This window comes from Neopsephotus bourkii, unplaced genomic scaffold (genome assembly GCF_033783945.1).
Source record: "Neopsephotus bourkii isolate Nb327-2 ecotype Australia unplaced genomic scaffold, CSIRO-AGI_Nbou_v1 NB_1825, whole genome shotgun sequence".
NCBI lineage: Eukaryota > Metazoa > Chordata > Aves > Psittaciformes > Psittacidae > Neopsephotus > Neopsephotus bourkii.
Genome location: NW_026902298.1, coordinates 11,092,925 through 11,105,175, shown reverse-complemented (window position 1 = coordinate 11,105,175; position 12,251 = coordinate 11,092,925). Strand labels below are relative to the sequence as shown.

General features: G+C 40.1%; 1 protein-coding gene across 12 annotated transcripts in view; it reads right to left on the bottom strand.

Annotated features, from left to right (window-relative positions):
* PHF21A (PHD finger protein 21A) overlaps positions 1 to 12,251 on the bottom strand; it is a 132,142-nt gene that overhangs the window by 22,319 nt on the left and 97,572 nt on the right. For 10 of the 12 annotated variants that reach the window (XM_061343431.1, XM_061343433.1, XM_061343425.1 and 7 more), the window contains 2 exons: positions 4,704 to 4,904; positions 1,004 to 1,258 (listed from right to left, as the gene is read on the bottom strand). In XM_061343431.1, the coding sequence (XP_061199415.1) occupies positions 1,004 to 1,258; positions 4,704 to 4,904 (456 nt within the window). The remainder of the gene's footprint in view (positions 1 to 1,003; positions 1,259 to 4,703; positions 4,905 to 12,251) is intronic. The other 2 variants (XM_061343434.1, XM_061343435.1) reach the window with 1 other exon arrangement.

The window sequence follows — 12,251 nt, the reverse complement described above, 5'->3', positions numbered from 1 at the left end:
GTCTTGTACTGATTAATACTTGTGAAAATATTCTGAGATTTTGATGAAATCTGCTACAGAAACATAAATCATGGACTGTTATTAAACAGATTCACCTCCCCAAACCTATGTTATTCAGCAAAGAAATGAAGCACAGACACAAAGGACAGATGAGAGTGGTGCAAGGGATGACATGGGAAAAGAGAACAGTAGAAAAAACTCCACTCAGTCTTTTCTGTTCCTATTGCAAACATCTGCCTCACTAGGAAGCAAAATTCCTTCCATACGTATTATTAAACTCTTATTTTTTTATAAAGATAGTTTGGATTTATGTTTAGTAAAGCCTTAGCCTTTACTCCAGAAGTAAAATCTCCCTGTCATGATGCTATACAATGTCTAGTTTCCAGACCAAGAAGCCTATATAACCCAATCCTAAAACATTGCTTCTTTTATTTCTAGGTGGCTAACTATTCTGTAAAAGGCTGTGCAGTGTAATCAAAGCACTTTCCAAAATATATGCTTAAAGAAGAGGATCTGTATATATGTATGGAAAAATGGTGAGTGAAGACATGGTAGTGGGCAGAGTTAAGAGATGTGTTTAACATCAGGCACTTTCTCACGCAAGGGAATGAGAGAGTGTCTCAAAAAAAATCTAAGATGAAAACCCCAACTGATCAAATGAAGATAGTTTGACTTTTCCTTTACCAAAGAAATTCCACATAGATTAGGTAGGGGTGAAACAGTCATTATTTCCCCATGCCTAACAATTACTATCAGGGGAAACTTTACACAGGGGTGAAAATAGCACTGATGTAATTCTATAAAGCAAAACAGTAGTAACAACCCATGTAGATAGTAAATGCTTTTCTCTTAGACTATTGTATTAACAATGTCAACTGGTGAAGACTCATAACACATCCCTACTATCCTCCTTTTGTGCAAAAACCTGCCTGTTTTTTTCCCAATAGCCCTCTTGTAAACCAAACCCACACATCGCTGCAGGGCAAACACACAAAACGCTTACCAAAGTTACTGTGTTTTTTGCCACTATTTGGACTGCCTCAGCTCCTGGCCCAGTGACCTTATTTGTTGTCTGGAGGTTGACTGGTGCATTCTGCGCATCAGTGCTGAGGACTGCTTTCTGATTGTTGTTGATAGCAGTAACCATGGCAATGGTAGGTCTCTGACCCACAACAGAGGCAGGCATGGTCCCAGTTGCTGCTTTCAAGACGAGAGGTAGTGTCTTAGTGGTGATCATAGAAGCTGTAGTTACAGTTTTCTAAGGAAAACAGAAAATACACTGTAAGAGACAGAGACACTTCGTATCAGACAGGACGTGGGTTGGTTAGTCAGAAACAATAGACAGTAAGAGAAAGAAAAGGCAGCACTGAGTCTATCTACCTGCTGTTCAGACAAGCACATTATCTTCTGCTTCTTAAACTGAATAGCTAGAACGGATTCTTATTTGAGGCACCTGTTGGGTCTATTTTAATCATCTGCAGCATTGCAGATGGATTCAAAGCAAATTCCCAAGAAAATTGTAACTAAGCATTAGTAGTGGCATATGCAGTTTTGGATCTTTTAGTTTCATGTTACTACCAAACATATACTGGCAATATCAAACCTCTAAGTTGGAGGTTTATGAAATATATCAGCAAACTGGCTTCTCACCAATCAAACCTCAAATTTTCAAGTAGAAACTTTATTGCCTCAGATCCTCACAATCAGAGAAAGAGGGAAAAAACACATTCATAAATTGGTTTCTTTAAGAACAAAAGCGCATGTTGATTTAGTGTATCATAAATTTCAGTTTTAGCCATACACAGTTATTAAGCCTTAACTTTCTTTCCTAAAACTCTGAGTAGGACTATCCTGAAGTTCTAAGAGCTGGTTATTCATCTGTCCAGCTGCAGAAAGCCAAGTTTAACTTCTGGGAAATGGGCTGGTTTTGCAACATGTAGGATGCCATGATCGCTCTTTACCTCTTAAACAGAGTGACTTTGAATCAGCGAATGCCAGCATTTATCTGAAATGCCTAAATATACTAGACCCACAAAACCCAAAGTTAAAACAGCTATAACTTCACAGTTTGACTTTAAAATGCACTATCTTCTAAGATGTTAAGGGAAACGGACAATCACAAATCTTACTAAAAAAGCAACAAAGCAAGACAGCCTCCATATAAACCAGAACACAACGGGCACAGAAAACTCATGGTAAGTGACACTCAACAGAATGGCAGGTGAGCTTATTTATTTTTGGTGTAAAAAAACCCCATTGTACCAATGGCACTGCATCTTCAAAACAGTTACTGGCATGATCAAATGCTCCTAGCATGAAATAACCACCATCCCCTCCTGATGTATGCTAGGCTCTATAGCAGGACATAAAAGGAGAACCAGGCAGTCTGCTCCATGTTCTGAACATGTCTGACTGAGACAGCTTGATTTTAATCACACAAGACCTTTCTCTTCTTTGTAGCAAAATATTTCCAGTTGGATTATGCAGTATTTTCACCAGTATTATTTCCTTAAACAAAACCTCACTTTACCCGCACACCTCTAGTTTCAGAATGCTTAAACTATATCCCCTAACTAACTGCTCATTATACACAAGTGTAAAAATAATTCACTGTATAATGACAGATCAAATGACAATTCATGCTTCAATTATAAACATTTATACAAAATCCAGACATCATTAACTTTTCCTTGTTGCAACAAGTTTCTTCTAAGAACTTTGGATCTGAGATTCAAGAGCTTCCTATCAACCTCTGCTACACCTTCTCCAAAGCAAGAGCCTCCCTTCCCCTAATGCAGTAACATTATTCAAGCTTTCCCAATGAGATGTAACGTGGTATCATTTTCATAAGCATAACATTCATCCATAAACATTTTAAAGGAAAGTATAATCAATCATGTAATACAAGACTGTGACTCTTTCAAGGGGTTCTATTAAGTGTGTAAGTACTAAGAGTATGGTTTCAGTCAGCAGATCACAGAGCTTGAATATCCGTGTTACCTTGCTGCACATTAATTACCTTGGTTATTCTCAAAATGTTCAATGCATGAATTTGTACTGAAATGGCATTCATAGTAAGTCTGCATTTATTTCACATAATAACATTGCAATAATATGACCTTTTAGCAGGGATGGTGCTTTATGAACATTTCAAAAGCCCTTCTTACTGGGCTATGGTAAGTATATTAAAATGTCACTATTAAGGCAGCACGTATACCTTGATTCTTAAATGGAATTACTCCAAAAATAACCATTGAAAGCATTCCCTTTATTGACACAGTCTTGAGAGACGTATTCATTACAAGAGTAGGCACCAAAAAACTTTCTAGAGACACAAAGTATTTGACTTCTCTTGGTTGAAAGGGATCGAGGGGCAGCAGGAGAGAGGCACAACCTTAGATGCAAAATGAGGTGATGTCAGAATTATACCAACATAAGTAAAAATAGGAAAGTGTCAAGAATAAAAGCTGGTTTATTCATTCAAGTAAGAGGATGACCTGACTTTCAGTTTGCACTTTCGCTGTTCAGCTGTATCAATGATACTCAGAAGGGTGTAGCAGTTTTTGACTGTTTCACTAGAGGGCTCTTTAACTTTGAACAAAACCTCAGTTTTTACAAACCAGGAGATGACCTGGAAGTTAATGCATGAATGCAAAGTGTGGAATTGAGAGAAACGTATGACACAGCTCTTGCAGTCACGTTTCCTGACTGAAAACAGTGAGACAGCAAAGAGTGATCCATTGCTCACCGATCGGTATTTTAGGACACAGTAACAGTAACTTCTTTGGTCTGTTTTAGCTTTGATATTAATGTTGCTGCTCTGAACTGTCTTTTCCTTCATTGAGTTTGCTTCATTTCTGCAATGTTCTTTTCTCAACAATACAATTACCTAAGCCTCACAAATACAGTTTTAGAGCACATCCAAAAAAACTTGCTGAGTTAATGAGAGAACTGACAGCTCAAGCATTTCTCCCCCCTCTACTTCCAGGAAAAGGGAAGACAGACATCACAATCAATCAAAGCTACGGGGCTGTGATTCACTGAAGTGTGCATAAAGTGAACTTCACGGGTGAACTCTGCCATCTGCCTGTCCATAATCCCAAAACTCTAGCGAGCGCCTCTAATCCTATACCATACTGAAATTCAGTGTACCTTCCCAAGAAATACACTACTTCCTAAAACTCAAACTTTGCAATCAATAATGTACACTTCTAGAAGAATCCTTGCAAACTTCAGTAAATATGACTTGATACGAGTTACATCTGTTTATAAAGAACCAAGCAGAAGGAAGAGGGAACTGCTTTCTGACATTCTGATCACAGATACAGTGGGCACTCTGTCAGTCTTTTGAAACTGAAGTATTTTAACCATACCCCTCATACGGCATGTCCAAAGTCTTCACTGTTTCAAGAGCTAGTGAGTATGGACAATCATTCCTGACAGGTTCATTTGCTAACTTTCACTTACTGATACTGCCACCCTTCCTTTCTGTAAGGCTATAATCTGAATTTTAGACACTACATAATTTGACTCAGATAGGAGGTTATTGCCAAAAAAAACCACCCATATCTACATATGCACAGAAGGAGAAATTCATACTGGTAAATTAATAGGCATAAGTGAAAGTTTGCAGTTTTCTCCCTGCATTTTTTATTTCTTTTTTCACCTTTAGCAAGAAAAAGACTTGTTGTAGAGGTTTTTACCTGTGATCCAATCACGTTTGGAGAAGGTGCAGTAGACTGCTGCTGCTGTTGATGGTGATGCTGCTGTAGCTGTTGTAGTGGTTGCGGCTGTGGTGTCTGTAGTTTGTTTTCTGACTGTGCCAATGGCTGAATTTGAAACTTGCTGTCTGGCTGTTCCTGCTTCACTATCAAATTCTTTCGAAGCTGTTCCACCACTCTTTTCTACCAGATAAACAAAAGCAGAAACAAAAATGACGACAGTTATTTAGCTGCAAACATCAGAGAAGATAAGAACTCCTACAGTTACATTTATTTAATGTAAATAAAGAACTGCTCAGAAGCTTAATGGGATTTCTCTTTTTGGTATTTTAAATATTGGTGTTATCTAATAGGCACGATGTCAAAACAGGCCCCAGAGGAGTACTGCTGCCCAGCAGGCTGACCTTGCTGTTCATGCAGAAACCTACCCCCCAAAATTCAGCCTCTTCACAAACCACTACAAGACCTCATTAACCTACATTCACTTGAGACTCATTAGCATTCTGATTCCAAAGCTTCTGACTCCTTCAAACATGAACCATTCCTAAATAAGGATGATCAAGGACTTCGGGTTGAAGCCTCAAGGCTGAGTTCAGGGCAATAGGGATGCTATTTTGTACCAGGCATCGAAACAGAGTGGAGAAGCAGGCAGTCTGAGTGCAAAGTGGGAACAGGAAGGGCATGGATGTGTGGTAATTCTGTTCAATATTATTGTCACCTGAAAGAAATCAGACAGGGCTACCTATGTGGGAAGAAAATGACAGAGATTTATTTCTCCTGGCTTAAAGGCTTCCTATCACATTATAGTTTCCATGAAAGTTTGAAATAGTTTAAAAAAGAAGTTTCTTCTCCTGATAGGCACTGTGCATTTTTTCCTGCACTCCAACCACCCTCAAATTAGGTCAGCTTTAAAAAGATGCAGATATATACTTAAGCCCCTTCGGATCAAGAGCATATGCATACTCCAAAACAGTTATACCACATGGTTGGCTTTGAAAGAGGACAATGAAGTCACAGATGTGGCAGGGACTCAACTGAGGAAGTTCTAGTGGAAACAGACACCTCTACTAGAGCCAGGTGCCACTGGTGGGCTGCCCAAGCAGCTCCACTTACACAGAGGGAAAGAAAAAACCCCACATTCTGACAATGTCAAATGTTTTGATTTTTGTTTTGAAGCACTGGTATTAAGACAATACAAAAAGGAGAGATGGAGGGGAAAAAAACAGTCAATCCAGCTATTTACAACCAACTGAAATAATTTTTTCCCCTCAAATTGCTTTCACATGGGATTATGAAACTCTGAGCTAACAAAATCTCCGTTCTCTGCATAGTTCTTGGGGACAAACTGTAGAATTTTGAGTCCAAGTATCTTGCTTCGGGTGAGTTAAAACTGCATTGTGCTTCACACAGTGTGCACCTCTAGCCCAGAAGAAGAGAACAAAAGGCTCAGAGTCACAAATCAGCAGATTTGAGAACTGGAACTTTAAAAAGCCAAATAAACCCCACAAGTAATCAAAACACCATCCCTGTTTCATAAGGCTGAAATGTGTAAGCTCGCATGACTGACCTTTCTGCAAGAGACTGCATTCAGAGACTCAGATGTGTGCAGAAGGAGGACTGACTGGCTTCTATACAGCCCACTGCCCTGGCTGGGAATACACACTCAGCTCCACCAACAGGAACACTCAGGGAGCTGATAATGGACGGCAGCATGAAGGAACTATTTTACACTGCATCCAGAAAAGTGCTAAAAGCTGTCAAAGCCTAAAAGCTGTAAATTGCCTGTTCCCTTCTACAACAAGGCAAAAATAACAGCAGTGTAGAAGGCATTTTTCTAATTCAGATATTTTACATAGTTTTAAACGGCCTGGGGTCTATCAGCTCTTTTGTATATGTAGTAACTGAACGAGCAGTTAAAGCTGCCTTCTGCAAAGATCCACTGTGTTAACATGCAAACCAAAGTGCCGTGTCAGCAAGCAGATACAGGAGCTGAAAAAACATTTCCAGAGAGTAACCCGAGGGGAAGGAGAAGGAATAATGCAACATGCCTATGGAATACCTGCCAAAAAACGGACTGCACATACACTGCACACAGGAGGCTCAAGAATTACTGAACTTGGCATGAACCGGAAAGGAGGTTTTGTCTTCCACAGCTGTCTGCATGGAATTCAGTGATAGTAGTGCTCCTGACTATATAATAACTGATGCCCTGACTGAAGGAAATCAGCAGCAACAGCCCAAGGATTCGTTTCCATCTTGTTCTTTACAATGGGATGAACATTAGTGAAAGGATTTTTAAAAGAATAAAAAGAGGGAGAGAAGAGAGGAGGACGCAGACTGAAGGACTTCCTTGCCATAGTGCTCCAGCAGGGCGAGAGGCAGCAAGGAGCAGGAGCAAGGTGAGTCACATCACATTCACACTGCTGCCTGTCCCACCCCCTGGGCCCGGATAACAGCAAGCAGAGCTGGGCCGAACCAGGACCAAAGCACAACTTTTATTAGCGCCTTGTGCACAAACGGAGGCTCAGCACATTTGGCACAAGATGGATATAATGTGGGTAGAAGAGCTGTTGCTCTGGAAGTCTACACTAGCCTGTTAGAGCTGCCTGGCAGCAGCGTATCCTGCCATGCATATCCATTATGCAGATATTAAATTGGAAGAAACATCTAATGCTTTTAAGATTCAGAGAGTAAAACTGAAGTTTGCAGTGCATGCCAATTGCTTACGCGGTTTATTAAGCTGCTCCTACCAACTGTCAGTGAAAACATCACGCTGCAGCTCCAGAAATCATTTTATGACCTGCAAGACTGTTGGGATTATGTTTGTTAGTAGTTATCAGGAGGGAGACTCTATAAACAGCTTATTCCAAAGTTGCATAGCTTAAATTAGCAAAGCCAGATGATACTCCTTAGTGTGGCACCTACAAAGGAACTAAGAGTAGATCTACACCTATTTCCAGCACTACCCTCTACTGCGTCCTTCTCAACCCACACCATTGGTGTGACAATGTATGGGGCTCCTCTGCAGCATCCTGCTGGAACCAGCATTCTGCTGGAACTGCTGCTCTGCAGCTGCACTAGAGCCCCAGCACGTGTCTGCCTGCAGCAATGTTAGCAGAGCCTCATGTTATAGCGGATGAAACAGGAGGGCAGCATGAAAGAAACTCTCGTCTACTGTCAGATTTGATACATCATTAAAACTGCATTTTAAAACTGTTCTTCAGTTATTTGACTGTTCCTCATCAATTTTGAGGGCGGTTTGTGCTGCAGAAAGTACACTCTGTATGACTGAAATCTGCCAAGGCTGTTACAAAGTCCTCACTTATGTGCCTTAGAGACTATCAATGAGATTGAGGTTATCCAAAAGCACCACGGAACTCCAAGGAAAATTTGTACTTCTTTAAATGTGATCAGCGCCATTTTCCCTTCCCACTCTCATTTAAGAATATTTAATTTAATTAAACTCCTACTGACAACTTCAAACTTTTAGATTGAGATTAACTCAATAATAAACACGTTAGTTTTCTACATGTCAGAAAGCTCTAACTCTCCCCATAGTCCTAAAATAGTTGTGTCCTGCCATACCACAAATGAATGAAAAGCATTTGTCTTTCAAGTTCACCAAATTTCCCTCCAAGCTGAAGGCCAACACTCTCTTTACAGTCAGAATGTGAATGAAATTAATAACCACTTCCTTTATCACAAACTCTATTCTACCCAAAAAGCAACTGTTTTTCCTCTGTAGGGGTTCCTATCAGACTACTTTAACATCCACCGTTGAACAGTGCCCTGTACGCACACCACACGATCTCATAGCTCTTGCTGTCTTGACATCTTTATCACTAATCTCATCAAGAACTGTTCACACCACCGAGTTCACAGAGCCCCAGACATCTTACATGACCCGTTCTTAATGGTAATAATTGTAATCAATATTGTGACATTTAGTGATACCACTTGCTCATTCATGCCACAGGCCAGATCCTAACACAGCATTAGAAGACTATTTTGGTTTGATTAAGCAGAAAATCTCCTTCTGTGGCTTGTGGGCCATATATCTGTGCCAAAAGGTGTCTTCTCTGTGCTCATAGAAAAAACTACCACGAATATGTTGCTGTAAGATAAGTCCTTGAAGCAAACTTAAAGCTTAGTAAGGTTTCAGTGTAACATTATTAGCTAAGCATTATTTCCATTTTAATTAATCAATCAATCAATATCAAAGTAGTTCTCTGAGTAGAGCGATTTTTATATCCTAGGTCAACTTGTATTTGGTGACACATTTTCTTCATCCAGGAAACCCATTCAGAAAAGCATACATACCTAAAGGAAGGTCTGGTTTGAAACTTCAAAAAGCTATAAAAGCTAAACAATCAGTATCTTCCAAAAATGAGAGAGACAAGTACTAAACAGCTTTGCATCACATGTATTGCATATCACAAAACCAGTGCTGATGTGGTTTGAATTGCTTACCTGCTCCACCATAGAACCATAGAATAGTTTGGGTTGGAAAGGACCTTAAGATCATCCAGTTCCAACCCCCCTGCCATGGGCAGGGACACCTCACACTAAACCATGTCACCCAAGGCTCTGTCCAACCTGGCCTTGAACACCGCCAAGGATGGAGCATTCACAACTTCCCTGGGCAACCCATTCCAGTGCCTCACCACCCTCACGGTAAAGAACTTCTTCCTTATATCCAATCTAAACTTCCCCTGTTTTAAGTTTTAACCCATTACCCCTTGTCCTGTCACTACAGTCCCTAATGAAGAGTCCCTCCCCAGCATCCTTATAGGCCCCCTTCAGATACTGGAAGGCTGCTGCTATGAGGCTGCTATTCCAATTCCAGGAAGTCAGCTATTATGGATCCTCTGATACCTGTTCCCTCCAATGACAAAGAATATAAAAGTTGCCAACTGCTGTGAATGAAACAGTGGGAGAAAGTACTGATTCCAAATAAACTCCAATTAGGACTGAGGACAACGGAGGGGATTTCACTGCTTTGCAATATTCCTTCCCATATCTCTCTGCATTCTTTGCCAGCCCCATTTGCTGTTGGTACCCAAAGAGAAGTGAAATACTTCTGCTTTTTGACGGAACAGAAAGATACCAAAACCTCTGTGGTGGAAAGAAGCTAAAAGGTCTTGGAGCCCTGACATGGTTAGTCTTTAACCTGCAAAGAGAGTGCATTTTGAGAGTGGAATTTGGGAGTGGAAAGATTACCAGAAGGGAGAATAATTGTACACTCCTCTGCTTCTTTAAGATAGTATCTAAAACCTAAAACAGTGAAATCCAATTATAGAAATCGATGATGCTGAATCTACACCAGTGAGGAAAGAAAACGTGGTGTACAAAACGACTTGAATTCCACTGAAAGAATGATCAAAGGACTATAGAAGTATTTTCAGCTGTTTCTGTGGTTATCCTGTGTTTTTATGGAATTTTGCACTTCTGGCTGTGTTTCACTCATACCCAGATCTCTTAATCAACAAAAAATCTAAGCCAACAAAATTAGAAAGAACTTTATTCCAAGAAAAATAGTGTGGTACAATTTCCTGCTTCAGAAAGTGATCAGACTGGCACCTGTATCTTTCAGTCATAAAGACTTTCTTGGGGCAGGCTTTTTCTGTGTGATGAATGGGATCATAGTAGTAGGTCTGAGAGACCACCTCCAATCATACCTGAATGCTTTAGCTTCTGTTAATACACAGGTACCTAACCATACCCATCCCCTGGCTGCATTGCCAACACTCCAGTAACTGTGCCCCAAAAGGCACTTGCTGCATTCAGCCCACAGAAAACACAACTACACGCTGCACAAAAATACAGATACTGCACATCTAAAAGGAGCTGAGGTGCATGTTAGAACAACTGAATGCTTCTCCTCCCTCTGCCAGGATGGTCCCATGGGGTTAACTGAGCAATACATGTGACGCTGATGAGCACTAGTGATAGGCCAAAACAGTACAGTTAATTTTGGTATGGGTTGCTTTGCAGTCTTAATACTTCTAATACAAGTACTGAATACAGCATGGGGTACCTTATGTAAACCTGTGTAAAGAAATCTTCATTCCATAAAAATCTACTTTGGTATTTTTTCAGATGAATACTGTTATATAGTGTTGGCATGGTGTGAAAAGTATTTCTGTCATTAAAAATGTTGGCAGAGTTACTACAGTTCGCTACATTTTTGACTATTTTAAATAATTACTGCAGGTGTGACTCAAATAAATACACAGCTCACACATGAGCATACATACATTGAAAAAGAATGTGAGATTTTTCCGTTAGGATAAGAAAACTACTTGAAGTTGCTAGAAATTATTCAGAAATTAACTAAGTTCTGAAAATAACGTTCCCTTCCTCCATTCTTCACAGGGAGGATGCTTATAACTTTTTTTATTTAAGAATATAGCTAAAATTATAAATGAAAATAACCAAAAATAGCTGCTGTGCCATTCTGCTTTATGTGACTTCTTGATTGCTTTATTTTCAGTACCGTGTCTTTTACCATTTGCAGCACCACAAGACCAATCGATTTTTGGAAGGGAACGTTGTACTGTGAAATGTCTTATGCATCGCTGTCTTCTCACTTTGGAATTGTTACCCTTGCACAAAGTAGGGGGCAGGGGCTGAACTAGTAGGAGCAGCACACAGACAATGTTTTCCTGCAGCTTGTATATGAAACAAATGTAATATCTACCTTCTTATCCCAGTACTTACATTAATGGAAAGAAACTTGCAAGAACAGCAACAATAATTAAACAATGAAGCAGTTAATGAATGGAGAATTAAGTGTATGACAACAGGCAAAACAGAACAGGAAAACCAGTTAAGTGCAGTACTTTGAATGCAATTAAGGAGGAACAGAATGAAAGCAATGAAATTAATGTTTTCTAGATTTGACAAGGTTTGTTTTGGTTTAGGTTTTTCTGCTTCCCAGAAATACTTCTGAATACAAACTGGTATAAGGATGTGGGGATCACCCCAACATGAACAGTCTGAAGAAACGAGAAAGTAAACTGCTGACTACCATGGGAAAGGCGCTCATTTTGATTTCATCTTGCCCATCTCTGTGTCGTTGCACCCCCACTTGTCTGGTTCAGGGAAAAAAATCTCCTTAGGGAAAAAAAAGGCCACCTAAATTGTGCGGAAATGAAACAAGGGTTCTTTTGTGCTTCAATGTAAAGCATGTTTCGATGATCTCTGACTTAACCTACCACTCCAGAAGCTTACAACATGGTCTTGTAAAATCTGTCATGGACCAAAGCCTAGGACATAAAATCCCAGCACAAATAATACTATGGGTTATTACTCTACGCAGGACAACACACAAGAACAAACACCCCCATGGGAAAGCCATTTGCATCTATACACAATAACCAGTTGCCTAAATAACTCTACCAGGGGAGTTCTGCTGCTTCTCTCCTCCTGCTTCTGGTTTACCTTGAAATGTGACACAGAATCATAGAACAGTTTGGGTTGGAAGGGACCTTAAAGTTCCAACCCCCTGCCACAGGCAGGGACACCTTC